At 43.3% G+C, this 21,029-nt stretch overlaps 1 protein-coding gene across 1 annotated transcript; it reads right to left on the reverse strand.

Moving 5' to 3' along the window:
• Window positions 1-3,910: 3,910 nt before the first annotated feature.
• On the reverse strand, window positions 3,911-20,730 carry T265_13094 (hypothetical protein; the record flags this gene model as incomplete). Its single annotated transcript, XM_009167151.1, has 6 exons — window positions 3,911-4,158; window positions 5,553-5,633; window positions 7,962-8,355; window positions 16,955-19,080; window positions 19,728-19,875; window positions 20,624-20,730. Coding segments are annotated over 6 exons (3,102 nt in total), but the record flags the coding sequence as incomplete, so codon positions are not given.
• Between the last annotated feature and the right edge of the window lie 299 nt (window positions 20,731-21,029).

Raw genomic sequence — 21,029 nt, forward strand, 5'->3', positions numbered from 1 at the left:
CTGACCAAATGGTGACAATGTTTTTTAGAGTAGCGCTATCCCCCACTGCATGGTTGTTCCGGAGACCTTCACATATGGGACGATCCCTTATATGGCATCTGCGCTGTTCCTGGCTCCCATCGGCGTCAACTCCGTGTGTGAATATGTATATAGCATCTCACCGAGTTATTGTGGTTTTTATGGGTCTGGTTTCATTGGTCGTAAGGGTGAATGGGGCTGTATCCCTTCTTATTGGGAGTTCATCGCACTGCCACTCATCACCGAACGATATAGTCCGCAATTGCTGCCTGGGAGGTCGCGAGTTCCAAACTCGAGTTTTGTGAAATGAGTACTGATGATGATTTTCAATGGGGATGAAACAACTGTACATTACTTCTCAGCTTAGTTTTGCTTCACTAATCTAATCTCCAAATTTCATTTTTCTTTGTTCTTGTATGCTTCTCCGTGTCGTCATGATTTCAAACTTCCTGATAAATTTTCATCAGTTCGTCTTTATAATTTAACGTATGAGTTGTACATAAATGAAGGTGCGGTAATTGTTATGCTGCTAAGATAGCCGCAGACCGTTCATTTATGAAGCCTAGCAATTTAACAAACCTTCATAACTAAGAGATATGACTTATTCATAAATTTATTATAGTTTACTGTCGTCATACGTGCACCTGTGTGAAGTTATCGTGTTGCATTCCTAATCGGATTGAGTCCATCACATAGACTGCGTGGTTCATTGTGTTATCGTGCTGTTAGCTCTCTCAACAGTAACGCTTTGGTTATCGATCGTGTTATTGGTTTTCATCGGTTACCGCCAGACCGTCCTCGTTGATGCTCTGATCAACGGATATTCTTGTTTCACGAGCCGTCAGATCGACCTATTTATACGTATTTGATCGGGGTTGTCAGGACCTTCCTTACACTTGGACAGTGCATTTGTGTGTTGGTAGGCCTAATGATTGAGGTGGCATTCCGACAAGTTCATTTGACGTCATCTTGTGTGCAGGTGCACATAACTGGCGTTAATTCGTTGATGTAACAGTGCTGTGTTCGTCGTATGCTGCTGATGTTTCCAACAATAGATGAGCCTCTGCCGACGTGTCGGTAACGATTGAGTAAACTCGACTTGTATTATTTGCTAAAAATGCATACGATTCGCAGGCACATGATGGTTGGTAGCACATTCAAACATATATTCGAGCACTAGCGTGACACCACCGAGGAACTGCAATCTACTCACGCCGATTTTTTAGACCATTGTTTAATTACGGATCGTGCAACATACCTAGGCGTACTTCCAAACGCCCCAATTGAGTATTTCAATCCGGGCCGCTGTACTTCCTCGTGATGCAGCCTGATTTCAATTTGCCAGTATGTCATATTATAGCTAGGTGCTGACCGTCAAGATCAGGTCATTAACATCTTGCGTGAAAGCTTTATTGCCCGATAATCTACGTGAGGGTTCAAACCCCTAATGAAACGGGTCGAGGGGCGTTGAGGGTGCTAAATTTGTATCTCTTGAAAGCAAGAAGCATGCTATCAAGGTAGATTGGATTCGATTATTTGGCGTATCTCATCAGCTGTTTACATAGATTCAGAATCCAGGCATAACAGCGGCCAGCTCATTTGACAGACAGACATTAGTTATCAGACCCAGAAACGTTTGCTTTCATGAGACATGAGAAAGAGACCTTGAAAATATATCAGTCGTATCGTAGAATAACGGATACATCAGGAGCTTTATCAAAAATGGAAGAAAACCCGTTGAACAAGAGGATGTCTCTAAAAGACACGTTTATCTACAGAGATTTCGGATTACGTCTGAAAAGATCTGGTGCTTATTAGCTTGATAGTCCCGTCCAACTCAATCTCCCAGGGCTCGCTGGATTGCTTGACAGTTACTCAAAGTCATAAACTGCGAGAACAACAACCATCTAGTCCGCTCTACTCAGCTGGTGGGGATTCGGAACTACAAACCCAATTTTTGTAAGCAACAGTGACTTATGTCTAACCTTGTCTTGACTTGGTAAGGCCCTAGGAATTTTATCCAACGTGATTCTGGGTCTGATTACCTTTGCTTGCTGTGATATTTTTACATACTTGCATTGGTTGTTGATCAGGTGGCTGTTGATATAATGATCTGTTCGCTGAGCTTTACAGTCGGCTTGCAAGCGTTTTGTCACCACACTAGGAGAGACCTCATCAGTGCGCAGTTGGGTAGGTGATGATGTCTCCTTGTATGGTGATGAAACGTTTGCAAGCCAGTTGCCAAGCTTGGCGAACAGATCAACAGCCACCTGATCGACAACCAATAAGCTCACCCGAGCTACCAATATTTCAACATATTACCAACTACAGACTTGCGTGTTTGTTCGACAAACTATCCGTCAGTTACCCTGCCTTAACCTTGATCCTGATTGTGAACACAGCTGAAAAGATACACGAAATAATTGGATTCAATCTATCCTGACATGATGCTCCCAGTTTCTCTCACGAAACTCAAGCGGAATCGAATGCATAGGACTTTGTCTGTCGTGCAATGGAAGTCGATGGTCCTGCCCTGAACAAGTGTTCACGGAAGACAACTTGCAAACATGAAGCTCTGGAAAGACAGCTTTTGAGACGATATAACTTCGGTTCAAAGACCCGGTTAAATAACGGCGCTTCTCAGGATACCTAGACAGCATAACTCAACTCTTACTGTTGCTTGTAGGATCGATTAATTTGATTTTCTCGCCCGGTTAGACATATGGATAAGTCTTCCTTCACATAATGCATGCTGTGTGACTTGCTGTACTATGACCTCTCCCTAAAAAGCTCAATTGGGCGACGCGACGCACAATAGCACAGCAACTCGGCCTGGAACAATCGACTGAACTGTGTGACGGATGGTTCTACATGTTTTAAAGATCACTGTGAAAGTATGTTATCCGGTGTGACGGAGTCACAGCAAATCTTCTTCGAGCCTTCCAAATACTGTAAACGACCAGGTAAATTTCCCAGCTCCCATAGGAAACCAACCAACCGGTCGTGAACAGGCCATATGCACTTTGCCAACAGACTAGGCTTGAATGAACGTCTATTTTTATGTCACTGAAGTCGCAAATACATATCCCCTGGTCGCTCTTTTTTTCTGTGCCAGCAACACTGGTGTTTTGGAAATACGCGGACCACTCCCCACTCACTGAAACAAAGTAAACTAGACGGTCGTCAAAAAACAGTATCATATTCAAGCAAGGTCCCTGACGTTCGGTCCAGCACTGAGATTGCAGGCAGAAAAACCGTGAGGGATTGGCGCTGTGACAGGGCGAGAGAGCGGACTGAGGAAGAGTTCTTCAAATGTTCGCTTAAAAAAGTACATTGGAGGGATAGAAATGCCGAAAAGGAGCACAACACAAATCCATGGCAGAAAATACAAACATTAGAAAAATGTTTTCAATGAAAGAAAGAAGTAGACAAAGCCGTCGCTCTCTTACAAACGTGTGTCAACCGGATGAGGGACGACCCTGAAGGAGAAATAGAGACTGGAATAGACCAAATAGTCTACCGAATTAGAGATACGGCAATAACACCGATTGTGTCCTCAACAATTGGCGAACAATGTCGAAATGCTACACATGTGGAATATGCAACAGTTTGGATAAAAAACGCAAAACAAATCATACTGGATCGTTTGGGTAGCAGGAGGCCCCGAAAAAATGAGGCGACTCTGCTAGTTACTGTAGATAATATCAGGTTGGGTATTAGCAAATACAAGTGTGTGGCATTATTTTCAAATAAAAGTGAACCTTTCGGTTTGACAGTTGATATAAAACCAGAAAACAAAACTACAGCATAAAAGATAAATTAAATCGACATCCACCGGTTTTATCGGGTGGTACTTCTATTTAAATGACAGGGCACTGTCTTAATAAAGACATCAGTTCTGTGGGTGGATTGTCGATCTCTCGTTCGGTTCTGCGACCAACAGCAGATGATCAGCATCCCGACTGTCGAACGGGTCTTGGTTGTCGAGTTCGAACATTTGCACATAGAGGTCTGGGAATTTTAGTGAAGGTCGATCACGTTTAAGGGTTTTCACGATGGCCCTGTGCTCTTGGTTCATATCGGTGAGAAGGGACGTCACGGCAAGGATATTCTGCGTCCTTACTTCGGCCATTTGACGGGCTGAAAGTTATGAACAGAATAGTGCACTTTCTGATGATCTGATTTACAATACGTGAGGAAACGGCATTTATGTACAATGTTAATCATACGACGAAGTCTTAGATGGGCAGGTATAGTGGTCGCGCCGAGAAAATCAACAGAAAAGACGGTGAGTTTAGCAGAAACTTCAAGGAACTGGACCCTCTCATCTGTGGAATTGTCTCCTGAGAGCGGGACAAATTTGTTGTTATATGTTGAATAAGGGGCGTCGGCTAAACGCAACATTCAAATGGAACATAATAGGTTAGTTCAGTGCGGAGTTGTAAGGCAAACTGTGGTTAACTATTGGTTCAAAGTGGATTGTACCAGGGTTTCAGTATATGTTTAACTGTGTTCACTCGTCAGAAATAAAGGTTAGCGTATGACTCGTGAGTTTTTCCTGGTAGAAGTCAAATTCTAAGGTTTGGAACATCAAAGCACTGGTGGGGGTCCCAGAAAATATTGTGGACTGATTGAAGAAGCATTTTGACAGGCAGCATGTCGTTTGTATCGATTTTGAGCTGGGGTTTTAACCGTCTGCTCAACTTCTGAACACGACGGATGTAACATTAGCAAACTTGATGCGGAAGCATTAGTACTGTTCAAAAGGTTGACAAAAACTCTGGGCAGCCACTACCAGTTTCATCCTTCTTTAGGCTCATCAGCCAAGCCTAGTCCGCCAATCTCTGTCAACCTTACTTCCTACTTTGGAACACTAAGTTGTACGTAATGTTGAGACAAACATGTACTTAGGTGAATGTTAGCTGATTCACCCATCGACATCAACTAAATTTGCAAATGACACGTTTTGGCAAATGCACTCGTTTGTATACCAATTTGGTTTTCTAGGGAGGCTCACTTGAATCCCAACTGAATTTCTCATTTATGATGTCTGTCTGATTATTACTGCTTATCATTACGAGGCACACGCTGATAGACATATAGGGGATTTATAAGACCATAAGTTGGTGAGACATTCAAAGGTGGTGTGTGGACAACGCGTAATTTCCTTTTCTATGTGTAAGAGGTGAGTTTGAAAGGATTTGTATTCAACGGAATGCACAACTGAACCAGTAGGTAAACAAACTGGTGCAAAGGCCAGAACTCACTTTTGAAATAAATATAAGATCACTCAGGCCAAATTTGAGATGAATATGTGATGTGGTCTAGGCACCAAATTTGAACATTCGAGATGGGGTGGGGTGTTGGCACCCATTATAAACGCGTCAGGAGGTTTATGGAGAGATTAACCCACACAGCATCCCCTCAAACCCAGCCTGAGTGAGCTGAAGAACAAGACCGTAAAATCAGTAGTACTGCTCAAATGAAGCTGAATAGTATTTTAGCCACAAGGGCGAACGAAGCTAGCCACTCACTCTCCTCGTAGGTCCTGAGAGCCGAGACAGTTCGCTGGTACATTGTTTCAACCTTCGATGTTTCACCAAATCGCTCACCACCTGAAAACGAATAGAATGTTTTGTTAGTTGTGCTGTTCCGGGATGAAACTTGAACAAAAAAGAAAATCCTTACTTAGAGGCAGAAAGCACATTTCGATCTAACTCGATCTGACGTTACGATAAGGATGTGAGCTCACTGGCCCATATGTTAGTGGGTAATGGAGCAGTAATTGAGCGAGGAAATCATGAACAAGATAGACCTGTTTTAATAACTCAACAACTGATTTTAATGTACGGAATAATTTTAAAAACAGTGATTTCCTGTCACCTGCCTTAAAATGAAGACTATCTCCTCAGGAGAACAATATTTCTGTTCCTCAAGTTTCCTCTTCTTAAATGAACAAGAAGCTTCTACGGAGACCACCTTTTCAGTCACCTCACACCATTTTTTTAGCAGAACAGGATACCCAACTCGTCAGCATCCACTCAGTTTTTCCGTAATGTGATCTGGCAGGTTCCTTTCCACATATTCACTGAGTTCGTTGCTTTGTTTTTGGCACCTCTCATGTTCTTTGTCACTTTTCCAAACTACCATTGGCAGAGAAAATAGGTGTTGTTTGTTCTACCTTACTCATTTAGTTCGGACTGATGAAAGCTGAGATGAAACCGTGATAGTGTTCTTACCACTACCAGTTGGAAAACAAGCTAACTGCGCCGTCATGCAGAAGCGGTCGTATCTGGGGAAGGAGCACAACCAAATGGTGTGTCACCATGACCAATTATGCGGTCGTATGTGGGAGGACATAAGGTTTCGGAAACTCAACTAAAATAGAAAACGAAGTTAAAAAGTGCTGTACAATATAGCCTACCGACTGACAGAGAACGCGGGGACTTCGCCTTTTGGGAATGAACCTAATAGGACAATTCAGTGATAAGGGTTTCCGGTGTTGCTTTGGTTAGTTAACAGAGCAGTCATCTTTGCCCGATCTCAACCCTTTCAGCCAACCTCACTGCACGTTAGTAACTATCCTTTGATCGGTTTTGTCATAATTGTACCAGACTGAATGAGTCGACTGATTTGGCCTTGTGTTCTCTGTTGGTCAGTTTGGTTGACCTTGCTCGTCACGTGTCTGGCTAGTTTAGCTTTGTCTGTCATTCCCTGAGATAAGCGCTAATTAGTGCGATTCACTTAGTTTACAGTGCTTTCACAAACAACCGGGTAGAAAATCATAGAGGAACTGTAGGCCTGCACCGTGTCCCTGGGATTGGAGCCCACGAAAGTCTGTTGCTGAACTGTTATCTTTGCTTTGCTCTGTTAGATGTTTTTTCCAGTATAAATGGTGGGGCGACGGGCGATATTTTTGGAGCTTTTGAGTGGTAATAAAAGGTAAATCAGATTTTTGGTACCTGCAGGGAGAAGCCATTTCAGAATGGCCCGCTGGATATACAAAGCGCTGGGGCTTACGGAAACATTTGTTCGGCACACACCCAACTAAGCAACACTGGTCCAGTGCTGCATATAAAAACCCTGGGGCTTACGGAAACCTTTGTTCGGCACACACCCAACTAAGCAACACTGGTCCAGTAGTCCTTGTAGCTTTTGAGGTGACTTGTGTTTTGTAATTTTTACACTACCACGAAGTCCTTTAAGTGCAGCATTTACACACAGGACTGGACTATATCTGTGTACTTCCCCGCAATATATCATACCTCGTGCACTTCAGATCCCCTGGAGATATCCAGTGGCTATTTACTTATTGTCGGCTTATTCAAACTTTATTGACGGGTTGAATATCATCAGACGACTCATATTTGTATGCCAAAGAAGACATGAAAACGATTCCCATGTTTTCTAACACTCGAATTTTGTACAGCGGATTTGTATAGCCCTAAGCCGTTGACAACAGTGATGTGCGCTGGAAACTGTCTGAGGTAACGCTGAGCTGAACTTTTCATGACCACATCTGCTGGTGAGATTTCACCAAGATACTGTCAAACCCCTGGCTAGAATGTTTGAGTTTTCTCTGATTTTTTGTGGGATTGATTTTCGAGTCAGTCCATGACCTCTCTTTCTCTCTGGAATGCTTCTGTCCAGTAAATATCTCTGTCATAGCTGACTAGTGGCTTTCATTGGTTGCATAGCTTAGGTCACCTAGGTATGCAATGTGCAAAATCTTCGGTAAAGTGCAAGGTCACACAGGGTAGGCTGCTTTGTATGGTAAAATTTGGACACATAAAAACCTTCATTCCTGACGTTACTTCGCTTCTTTTTTGGGGAGGAGAGGGACAACAAGGCAGAGGGAACAAGCAATACACATATCTCATACGCTCAATCTGAATTGCATGCTGCGTTTAGAATGCACTTTTGTGAGTAAAATCAGACGTTACCTCCATGAAACAACTGAATGCAGCATAGAAGAGCAGTTTCTGTTTCATCCAAGTTAAATGGATGCAAAACTGTCCCTGCAACACGCAGCTGGTCGGCGACTGGCAGAAAATCCGGAAAGTGACGCAAAATGATTTCGCGCTCCTGTGCAGTGAAGTTGAAGTAATTGTATTCCATGGTTGATGGCTGAAAGTCCTTGGACAGTTGAATCACCGTGATCGGATACATTCCCTCTTGAACTAACTTCTTCATGACTACACTTGGTAATTCACGGAATCCGGGCACTGCGCGCGCAAACTGGATAACTTGATGAGCATGTGCTTCGAAATGCTCCATCATGTGTGACCAAACAATGTCAGTGGTCAATATTGGTGCCACTTCGAAGCTGCTAAAGCCCTGAACAAAGGAGAAAATATTACAATCATTGATAAGAGGGAAGGTAGAATTATTTCTGCTCAATTTACAGGTGCACTTGTCTCTCGGGGAGGGACACAATTGGAATTGGTCCCCACTTGGTGCTGCCGCTACCTGTAAAAGAAAACCGTACGTAGCCTTTTGTTGAGCACAGATAGGACGACCAGAACGCAACACTATTAAGAGAACTGGTCTTGAATCCACAGTGTTGATGGATTGAAGGAGTTGGAGCTAAAGCCTGGCGTGCTCCTGTCGTATATCTATGTCAAACCGTGGTAATTAGCGGGTTCTGCTTTATGAACCGTGCTAGATATTTGCATCTAAGACGACTGAATTCCCGGATAACGACCATTGACATCACACTGTGACACCCACAACAAAACCATATTCAACTGTCTGCAGATGCACGTAAATGAATCTCCCCTTTCACTTGGCGTGGTAAATTCAGTTAACCAAGCCGACCCTTCAAAAGAGGTGGCATCTCCAGGAGAGGTTGACAAATGCTTTTACAGGTAGTATTCTAACGATAATTTTTTTCTGGTCTTTGAGGCAATTTGGAACACGCCTAGCTTTACACAGAACAATAGTTCAGTGCGTTTTTCCTCGTGATCATTCAAAAATCTAATGTTTATTACCGTTGATTTCTCCACAAAATTTTGACGTGGAACTTGCAGTCGGACAGGAACAGTCAGCAAATATAGCTCAAAAGGGTTTTTCGGTTCACTCACGTTGTTATGGTATTCCGTAACCGCATCATTAAGCGCATCACATGTACGATACACTGATCACCAAACTCATATTCTATACTCGAATGAAAACGAGACAGTACAGTGCATTCACGTGACACGGGCGCACAAGCTACTGGTTACTGGGTAATTCAGAACACCGGTATAAAAAACGACAAGATGAGGCTCGGGTACGCAAGAAAAGACGACTCAAGCAAGCGTGGACAGCTTTTAGGACCTAAAAGAACTATGTGTCAGTAATAGATATAAGATGCCATGTAATACTTGGCTACTGATTATACTGGAAACTGGTTGTTTCTGCTTCAAGAAACTGTGTAAAAAGTGCAGTTTTCAAAACCTTGTTTGATTCCGAAGTCATTTTTACCCATCTACCTGGTAAGCAGCACCCTGAAGTAAGGATCGAGTTAACTGTTACATAACAATATATCCTAGGAATACTGTACTTTCCAGGTACTGAGCATTTCCAGCCTTGGCCGTGCATGTTCAGTCCCAGTAGTGCTCTGCCAGGTAAACTATTATCAAAAAGACCTTAAAATCCAAGGTAAGAGCGGTATAATCCAGGTTGTCACTCGACATTCAACAGATTAATTCGTCCGTCGGAACTATTGTCTTGTGAATACTGGTGTCGAAATCATTCCGGTTGGATTGTGGACAGCCTGTTCGACCCCCTCAACCCCAACTTCCACTCCACAAGGACAAATGCTACTACCAGGTTCCAAAAGGCTAGGCACGTGGTGTTCAGTAGGATTTAAGTCGATAGCTCCCCATTAACTGCTCTTGTATTAGACTACCGACAATGGACAACAATAATGCAGTTTCGATTCATACAGTCCCAGTCGTTGCGAAAGCGATGGTCGCGGAGGCATTTTTATATTCTTTATATTTATTCCCTACTTACAGTTTGAAAGTAGTATGAAGGACAGAATAGGAACAGACCAAGCGCAGCATCTCCTTTGCCGACCCCCATAAGAACCCAAATCACAAATTACCCTAAGATTTCTAGGACTCACCAGTTCTAGTACGACCAGCTTTCATTCACCAGAGATCACAATTCTGCTCCCCAAGGAGCGACTATGTCCTTAAGATGAGCTGTTGGTCCCGTATACCGAAAAATGCAGGAAAAGTTATGCCTGCGCGACCTCCGACAATTTTAAACAGCTTAAGCAAGCACAATAATGGCTTCCCAATCATCTAAAGCTTACTGAGGATGGCTGGAGAAATTCAAAGTCATAATGCCATTCGTATAGCACCATCACACGGCCAAGGAGAAAATCACACAAGGGTTCATGTCATCAGTGCTAGACCTCTTGACTTTTAGATTTGGGAGGTAGTATTTCTGGTATAGCTGCTCAAAGTAAAATTTATGTGAGCCACATACTGGTTCTAATGAACAATGTCTCGTAGGTGCGTGGAGGTAGCAATATTCAAAGCTAGAAGAAATTTCAGACGTGTCGGTTTCTTTCATTCCACATAGGAGGCATTTCTTGGGAAGATGATTAAAACCAATGTCTAAAAACAAAAATGTTAACTCAGACTACTGAAGATAATAAGGTAGACTGATCACCTATGGAAGCTACTGGTGAGGTAATTTTTCAAAAGCAACTAGGAATTCCAGTGAAATCACACTGGAAAACAAGATAAAAACAAACAGGACTACAACTGAAGTCAACAAACTCTTTGAAACAACAACTTATGGGAAAACCAACATCGAAGAAGCAAAAAAGCTTCAACGAATACACTCGTTTGCATATCAGTTAAATCTCCATGAGAGGCTCAAATGATTCTTTCGTTCACCATGAATAAGAGATCCAGCTGAGTCACCTGTGAAAACCAAACTAATATGCAAAGGAGTGTAATAGTCGGAACCTGTCCAATTTGGGTTCAAGTAGGACCTAAGGTTGACGGAAACTCGGAGACCGCGCATACCTGGTGAATCCCAAGAAAGACGAAACTGGTTGTGGACTTTCGAACAGTCTTCAGCGCTCTTGAGGGTAGTTTTCTTTATTAAAATAGCTAAAAGGCTGCGTTTTCATTGGTCATCTTCCTTCGAGGGAATTACCGTAGTTTGCGCAGTTTTTCGCTGTTTTTTTCATTCATTCATCTATGGTACACCTACCTTAGCAGGGCAAATTCCGATTCATTGTGACCAGTTACACTGCTGCTTCGCCAATTTATGGTAACACCTGTAAGTTTTGAACCAATCAAGACAAGTGTCCGAGTAAGTTTTCCTTAAAAAAACAAGACATGCTCACTTTGAAAAAAATACGCGGTACATTTACGTTCAGCTGGACGAGGAAAGTGATTGGCTTTTCCTGTCTAAAGACATTGAGCTCGGGACGCGAACTTGCTGACCAGAAGATTTGCCCCTTCGAAACCCACCCCAGTATATCGTCTACGCCTATCTAGGCTTTGTTAAACTAACAGCAGCTCAGCCCTTGTGCTGCCCTCGAGTCGCATCGTGGCTAAGCATCGAATGGATGTTACAGCTAAGTGCTCTTTACTCATTTGAAGACGTTAGTACAGGGGGTGGTTGAATTTTCGTGATCGTCCTGTTTTTTGTGAATGCATCTTGTCCTAACATCATCATATCACTGACAAATGAAACCTACCCAGCTTTTGCAGCGCCCCAGATTTCTTGCAGCGAGCGTTATCCGTTCAGTATACATATCCAGTGACATCGCTCCTCGCGCCGCCAAGTGGGAATAGATGACATCTGTCACGGTGTCTGAAATGTTTTTTTGATCAATCAAGTATGACTCCACTGCATCAGTATTACACAATGGTCGACTCAGTCTCGGGCGGAAGTTTAGAATATGATGTTCGGAAGATGCAACACTCGTGGGGATGGTTGGTACTGATTCACTTGACGGGATCGTTTGGCCACTTTTGAGATCGAACACTTTAAAAAGATGTGGCGATTTGCTGCTGCCAAAGGTGGATGATGATGATGAGGGGCATGTTGAAGGGTTCCTTTGGAAGCGATACTGGCCAGACGGGATATGCCGTACACCCATGTCTGGGTAGCATGATTCGCTAGTGTATGAATCCGTTTGAGGATCGATGTCACTCACGGAACAGTTGGGAGGTGTTGACTGGTTCTGAAGACCCAGTTTTTGGGTACCGAGTTCAAGCATGTCAGTATCCAGATCTACCTTCTCAAGTTGGTTTACAGTGATGACCATGTTCGGTGATTTATGCCGAGCACTCGGAGAACCAATCAAATTGGACTGACCCCGCGAAGGTGAGTAAACGGCTGCATCTGAATGCACAGAGTAGATTTGTCTAGGTGTTGACTTTGGGCCAGTAGTGGATCCCGTTGTCACCTGGGACATTTCCGCAAGAACTACATCATGATTGTCTGATATCCGTTCTCGGGCTTCCACCGCTTCAACCTGTATCCTCTTTTGAGCGCTGTTTAGATTCACCGTGTTAACAGGTTCATGGTAGACCAAATCCCGTTCTACGGAAATGATGCACCCTCCCGGGGAGTTTTCATCACATTTGTGTTTTGCTGTCTGCAGACCGAGGTAGATTTCATGTTGTTGCCCGTCTGTTTGCTTAATTGTGGAAGATTCCGGTGTGCCAACATACTGCAACGAGTATTAGAAAAAGAACACAGTGGAGTCAGTAAATTTTGTGTGTATGGGATATTTGTAGCATTGTGATCCCGAGGTCAATTTGAAAAAAAAACAGTGAGGATGATTTCTTACAGCCTCTTCTACCCCATTATGCGTGAGGCAGAAGGAAGCAGAATAAAATACAGAGCTAGCTGAATCGTTTATATGTAACTGAGGTGAACCATGACCACTCAGTACAACCAACGTATTATCGGAGTAATTTTTAGGTCTGTCCGAGCTCATAGTACATGATAATCCATACTACCTCGAGGATATGCAGTCTATTCTGGTGCCTGCCTCGTTCTATGACCTTGAAAGAAGGGTGAAATTGCACTGCCTGACCCTTCTCGGTGGAAGCCTGATGCCGGGTAATCGGTGATTCGATTTTTGACTCCTTCCACTCGTTTGACAGTATACGAATTTGTTTTGGACAAGTGCACTTTTGTTCGGTCAGGTCTATCATGCATGCAAATTGTAAGATAGGATGACCAGTTGTTAAAACTGAGGTTAGAGTTCTGATAGGCGACAATGTCATTGATTTGTGTATCCACCAGCGGTCACCTGATACTACCCGGGCCGGCGTGTTGTTGTCGGCACTTCGTAGCCGTGAGGGATTCGGTGTCATAGGGGTGGCCCTTTCTCTAGATCTCTCTCTCTCTCTCTAGATCGAACAATCCGTACGGTCACCGCCTTGGTATCAGGGCTGCATCGAGCAGGGTCACCTATAACCGAGAAGGCTCACTTCGGTCACCATGAATGATTCCCAGTATCTCTAGTCTGATTACATGTAAGGAACGCGTTTTCCTATTGGCACAATTCCCATAGCCACACGAAAATGACCCAAAGGGCTACTTTTTAGACAACAATGTGCTAACCAACTCGGAATGAACACAGACGTTTGCGCGGGAAATACAACTATAAAAAGCTAATAGAGATTGGAACAGGCAACAAAACCACCTAACTGGTCCAAGGTCAGGGCACTATCTGGCAGTCGCTGAAAAGTGCAATTGATGATCCAAGGCAGCATCTAGTTTCACCCATCACAGTGTTTAGCAGAGAGAATAATTAGTCCTTCTTCGTGATCCCCAGTCTGATAGATGTTCTACGAAAAACTTCCCAAGCCATATTTGTGCATACATTTGTGTCCTTGTTTAGAGAGAATATCTACATAAACAGTGGGCACATGAGGGAAGTCAGTTAAAAAGGTTGGATGAAAAGTAATCCCTCCTTTTTTGGTTGAGTGATACAGTTGTAAATCTGGCAATCTGCGGACAAATCAGCATGATCTGAAGAGACGTATGGTGCTTCAAGTTCTACAAGTAAATTGCCTTCAGTTGTGGTAAATGGTTAATCTTGGCCACTGAAATCCACATGTCTCGGTATAGTCTAAAGGAATTTCTTTTACAAGGCCATGTAGTATGAACAACTAAATAGGTGTCTCTCTCGCTGTCGAATGTTGATGCCTCTCACTGATCACCACCAGAATTTCTGAAATGAAATTCATTCATGCGGATAGGTTTTCCTTGATTGCTACACCGCACTCAGCGGTAAAATTATATATCACCCTACTCTTCAAGAAGAATTTACTGTAAGATTAAAACTGCTGGTAAATTAGGAAAGAACATGCATCCCTCTCCAGTTTGGTTTCAAAAGTGGTCTAGAACTACGCAGTCGAAAGGGAACCGGATAACGTCAGCAACCCTAAATCTATTGTTGCTTTGCTGAAAACCAATGTCCGTTGTGTGAATGACCTATCGGTTTCGTTTACGATCAACTACAGTTCAACACCGAAACCAAGCATTTCAAAAATACGTGTCTTATTTTTAATGCAATCTTAAAAAGAAGAGCTTGTTGTCTGCACGAAAGAACCGTCCAGATTCATTATAGGGTACATAATAGCGAGTGAGAGCACGGTAACTGGTATACTCAGCATTAGTGGTAATCTTTGCGATAATTTGGATGTTACAGATACTGTATGGGTGTACTGATCTGAAAACAAGCATTTCACGATGCAGCTTTGACTGGATGGGCTATTATAAGTTCCGTTGTTCGCAAGAAACATACATCAACCGTCGAATAGATTTGCACGTCGTTGCGAAGATCTGGACCGCATTCCCATCAATGACACCTGAGCAGTTCTGTTTCTGTCCTGGAGCAACGATTCTGATGAGTCAACAGCAGAGGTATGAATGGCTGGTTTCCAGTTTTCGTTTTATTACTGCCAATCATGAGTGTATATACTTGGCCGGCTGGTGTTTAGACTCCGGAATCCTGATAGGCGAGGCAAACCTGTTACCAACAGCGCGTGCTCGATGTGTCTGACTTATCACATATGAACAGGTGACTTTGTACGCGCTTGGCTGATGTGCTTAGTTAGCCTCGAGCGACAACCTAGTAACTGTCCTGGTTGTGTCGACCGCCTGACTTGCCTGTCAAGACATCCATATCAGATGTCACCACGGATGCTCGAAACCTCTTTTTGGTTCACTTTATATGACTACCTCACTAAGCCTTATGGTGACCTTATCAAGATCCCTCTGGTTGAAAATTGAGTGAAGTTAATTTGTTGGTGTCCGGTTACGACCACTGACACTACCGACTCGAGGTGCAACCCGTAGCAAGGAATAGGTCACCATAAAATTGTTAAAATTGTGCAAAAGATGGCCATCATGCTCCTTCGAAATGAATTTGCGTATTTTTTCCTAGCACTAGCTAGAAAACTATGTATATGGAAACTGTTCTGATCCGCGCACGGCTTATCCAAGGTCAGAAATAGGGTGTAATCAGTTAATTCTATGGTGGCCAGTTTTTAGATTCACTGAACCTGGCATATGGCGTGGTAAACCGAAGGTGTCACCTACAATACCTGAAAACAATACCTATATTAATGTTCTTTACAATGGTGATTAGCCTTTCAGTCTGTTTAACCACACACTAAACGTATCCCTGCATCAGACTAACAGTAACCGCAGCCGTGTGAGAAATGTCGACTTCAGTTTTATCTAAAACTCACTGCATTTATCAGTTCATTTTCAGTCGCGATAATAGGTCTATCAGTGGAACCGACGGGAGGCTTGAAAGGCTAGCAAAGGTCACGTTCCCAAAAACTCTGCACCATGTCAAAAGACTCTAACACATCGCTGGTTGAATCCAGGGTCGAGTCGTCGATCGCCAGTCTTCTAATCGACGCAGATCAATGAGCTTCATTCAGTCCAGCGTTTCGATTCTTACCACGAAGCAGGCAGCCACAGAGGTTGAAGATCCTTGAGACCATATTGATTAGTCAATCTAAGCCTTGTCTTTGCGCTCGAGAAGAACTGAGCGTTATTTTTTAGACTAGCTTCGTTTTATTGCTTCGTCACAGGATTATGTGAACTATGTAAACTGAATCATATGACGTATCTCAATCTGATTTACACAAACTGCACGAAACGAATTCATTCGAGAACCTTAAGGCTCTCATCGCTTTGTTCATGTAACATGTAGCTCCATTTTCACGTTGGATTTTCACATTTTCTGTTGTTCTAACACTTACAATCGAGCATTTGTGGTCATTTAATCTTACGTTGGTGGGTATCTCGTAAAATAGTACTGAATAAGTAGATTTGAATAACTCTGTTTTTATAGAATTTAATGCATTACCCAAGAGTACTACTGGCATTGATTTTCATGGGCTGATTTTTGAGGCAAGCTTCGATGCGGGACAAATACACGTCCCTCGTAGAATCCTCTCTCAATCTTACCAAGGGGTTACGGGATTGCAGCTTTGGCTGAAGAAGTGGGAACCTCTCTACCAGTGAGAATTGCACCTATACACCAAGCTGAGGTTTAAATGCTCGCGGCTTCCACTTTTCTACCAGAACTTTGCGGTGCTTGCCATGGTTTGGTACCACGGCTCCTACGCAGTACAGTTCCGGTTTTCCCGTACCACAAAATGACTTTTCTGCTTTTTGTATATATTAGTGATCACGTTCCTCGCGCTGCGGATGACCACCTTGGTAAATCAGGTGTGACGGACTAGCAAACCGCCGGATTAAAATACAATACAGCCTTTGCATTGCACTTCAGTTTTGTCGACATACGTTCACGTGAGCATTTACTTTTCTGTTCGCGTGCATTACAAGCACTCAGACAAGAGACTTTCGAGTAGGATTTAAGGTAAAAATAGGAAATATCAAATCAAAAGTTCCATTCATTCCGCCAAACAAAATTACTCACCTGTTCGTAGAATTCACCAATAGAGCACAGATCGGTTAGCCCTGTAGTGGGTTCAGAAGATGCTTTCATTGCATTTGAAGTTGCATGCAACCACCCAGTTTGCTCCTCCGTGATCTTGCGTTTTCTAATTGTACTGCGTTTGGATTCGTCCATAAATGGGACTTCCGATACAAACGGCCTTCCCTCTGAGTTGACGGTTGGCAATCTATGAGCAATCATTTCAGGTGATCGTTCTGAAAGATGTGAGACAACTTTTCTGGTATCCGATAGATTATTGAGTTTGTGTAGTTCAAGCTGTGGCTTGTATTGAGCTGTAGACTGGATCAAAGAATCAGTGTCACCAAAATCACTTGCATGAAATGTGGAGGTATATCGGTTGAGGAACGCCTTTGAGGGTGAAATATATGCCTGTCCTGAGGTGGTTGATCGAAGGCTGAGAAATGCATTGGATTTATCTGTTTGGAACTGTCGTCTGTCCAGAAACTCTGGACAGACGTTTGCAGAACTAGACTGTTTTGGATGTGGAGATAGCTGTGGATTCAGGGGACTTCGCTCTGATTTCAAACTGTGCGGCACGGTAAATGATGAAGGTCGAGTATCATGATTAACATCAATCTGATCAACAATCACGAGGCGCTCTTCGTGGTCTGCTATCGAAGAAGAGGAGGGAGTTTTTGTCTGGTCTTCCATCTCAAGCCTCACAGGATCTAGGGTGTACGCTGCTTTTGAGGTAAGGGTAGCCAGTCCTTCATGAAACTCTTCATAAGTGGACCTTTTATCAAGGTAACTCAAGGGAGAAGAGTTAACTGCCGTATGAGCACCTTCGTCGTCCAACCCTCGCCAAATGTACCTGTCATCCTCAGCTGGCTCAACTTTTAGAGACGTGCAATTAGCTGGTGGAGCGCGCCCAGCTGAACACTGACCGCCTACGCGTGGTCTATTCTCAGAACATCCTATATCCTTTAGGCTAGGATCATCTTTAAGTTCACAGGTGACGTCTTGATTTATAGATGAATGATCTTCTAGAGGGGTTTTCGTGTATTGGTATCTGTCCATTGTTTGAATTTTATTTGTAGCTACTCCCCACTCGATTGTATGCCACAAATCGTTCGCCACGGAAACAGCTGTCTGTTCTTCAGGCTTCATTCCTTCGTCAAAATTTTCCGTTTGCATCGTTGATAAAGGCTGATGTGCACGAGATAGGTAATGGCCACTTCCGTGGTGTGGTGGCTCGTCAGCCAAGTGACCAGTAGGTGAGTTTGATTGGAATACCGTTTGAGAATAGTCCGTCATATTTGACCTATTCGTTTTGTCACCTGATACTATTTGACGCTCACGCTCACGCTCACTGCATAGCTGTGCTGCTTGTGATAACTGTAGTAGACTTACTGATGGGGTTTGTTCTCCATATTCCCTAATAGCCTGAATGTGTGAGTCGCACAGTATCCCCTCCTGAGGGAAAAGATGTAAATGCTGATGGGTCTCCATAATGGACTGGTTTGCTTTTGAATTGCTAAATCCTCTTCGATAGTCTTGGGTTGTTTGTTGACCTGAGCACAACAATTCTGCGTGATCAACATAACCAGTTTGGTTGTGTTTCGCAGGCGTTTCAAAAGTACTTGAGTGGCAACTTTTGTACGGTGTCAGCTCCCTTATTCCAGTCAGATCGATATCAGCCTGAGATGAGTAGGAGTTTATTGACTCCAAAATAGAGGAAGGTGCCATATCAGAATGGGGTGTGGATGGGCATATATCCGACACCAGGTTCGTTCTTGCCTGAAGATAGAGTGGTGATTCAGTTGGAGATTGGAAAAATCTTGATCCTTCCCGAAGTAAGGCTGAATAATTTGGTGGGGCGGGTCGTAAGCAGGTGGCGTTTGCAATCGAAGCACTCGTGTTGGTGTATGGTTGTTGCGTGGATACATATTGATCACCGGACAATCTAGACTGCTCTGCAATTCCACTGGACCCACTAGGTTGAGGGGACATAAACGTTCCTGAGTGGTAGAATTTACTCGGAGATTTTGCATAGGATGCTGTACACGAAGCAACGGCCGACCGTATTTGCTCAATTTCGATTGCACAACGGTGTTTAACTGCATTCGGTTGTCGACCAATGCGACTCCCTGTTTATTAAGAAAACAAAGATGTTTGACTTGAAAGGAAAGTTCTGACTGGTTACTTTCAAGGACGAATTATTCAACTCACTCCAAGTTCGGTTTACATAAGCTTTATGGTATTTCGGAATGATGCCAGCCACGAGGCCATTTACACATCTATTTTATGCTGGTGTTCACAATGTTTCCCGTGTACTTTCTCTGGTGGTTGGTAAAAACAACTCTGTCATTGAATTGAATGCACTCCATTGATGTTTGAATTTCATAAGTTCTGAAATCCTGAGTCAGCCTTTGTTCGAAATTTGGAAAACACTGTTAAGCAGTCTTACTCTTGTTGAGAATGATTAGCACTGTGCATCTAACAAATGCCTCGGTTGCTGTGAAGACTAACCTGTTTCGGCACCCGATTTTTAAGGAAACATTTGGAATAAAGGTGGTGAGCTCGACCCATAGAAAGTATACGCTTATTATTAGGGTCTTTGGGGATGTCAGCCATCTGGACTATCAAATTTGGAAGCCTTATTTCAATTTTCAGTGTTTTGCGTTAGGCGGACACGAGAAGGAGTGGAATAACGTAGAGTGTAGTCATCAGAACGGAAAATTCAAAACTAATGACCCTTCAGTGTGGTGTTGCACGAGGAAAAATTGCAACTCACCGTCCTTTGACATGCCAACCGCAACACAGCGGCGATAGCGACAGCTTTTGCAATTGTTTCGGGTCGCTCCGGTTACCGCGCAATTGCCTCCATTTCTGCATGTGTATCGCTGACTTTCTCGTTCGTTGATAGTTCTCCGAAAGAAACCCTGAAAGAGCGAAAAAAATTCGGATAATTGATACCTTACCACAGACCCAATTAACATCTGTGCTCGCCCTGAATTTTCGGTTTCTCAGCCATTTTTTTTAGCAGATTTCAACTCCTGAATTAATCTTCCAGCCATGTTTAAACACTTTATTGCTCCGTTAGCACAGAAAGTTTGCAAATAGGTGTAACACCATATGCGTTAACCGAAAACAAGTGTTAACCTGAAAAAGCAATCTGTTGCGCTTTCATTCTAACCGGAACTCATCACGTGAATGCAAGGGGTCGGAGGTTTTTCTGGTCATCAATCCTCACCGTGTACAGCAGCGCCACCCCAAACACACACTAGCACTCAAGACATATATGAATATAAGTGGCGTCTTAGATCGATTCACGCAGACTGCTAACTAAATATATGCGCGATGGGCCCTAATATGTTCCGTTCAGGACGAAGCGTGGGGTTGGATAATTTTTTTACCATCAAATGTAATTTCTCCGACGGAGTAGTTGGAAGGAATCCCACCAGAATCTTGGAAAGTAAGGATTAGGACTTACTGCTTTCATTTAAATTCAATCGTATGGAGAAATCCAGGAAACCATCCCCTTTAGAACCGCACTGACTAGCGCAGCGACAAGAACGCACATTTATTTAGCTACTGAACGTTTGAAAGTAGCTAAGCAAACATCTGGAAATCAACAGGCTGAGTCTGCCAGATGCCTCAATTAGGTTGCCACTGGTCGAATCCGCTTACCTTGCATCCTTCACAAGTGATAGCACCAAAGTGAAAGCCAGAAGATTTCGCTCCACATACGCGACAAGGAATCTCTGAGATATCTGTAGCTGGAAAAACGGCTGCCCCTGTGTTAAAAAGGAGTAGATATCAATAAATAGTTACAGAGCTATACGAGAACATCATGTGGAAGATCTGTTCTACATGTGAAACTTAAGTTCTGTTAAAATGGATGATTGCTTACAGAAGCCGCGCTTAGAAACGGTTAAGCAAATCATATCGCTGTATCTGAGATTTAGCCATCTTCAGCGCAGTTCTCATCAAGGGTTCAACAGTTTCAGTATTAGTTCCAGGATAAGGTCAGAGGCAGAACGTGTGGAACTCTAATGTGCTAATGCGCCTTGGGGTTAATGTGTCTCGGCAGCTT

The sequence above is a fragment of the Opisthorchis viverrini genome (genome assembly GCF_000715545.1).
Source record: "Opisthorchis viverrini unplaced genomic scaffold opera_v5_36, whole genome shotgun sequence".
In the NCBI taxonomy this organism is placed as follows: Eukaryota; Metazoa; Platyhelminthes; class Trematoda; order Opisthorchiida; family Opisthorchiidae; genus Opisthorchis; species Opisthorchis viverrini.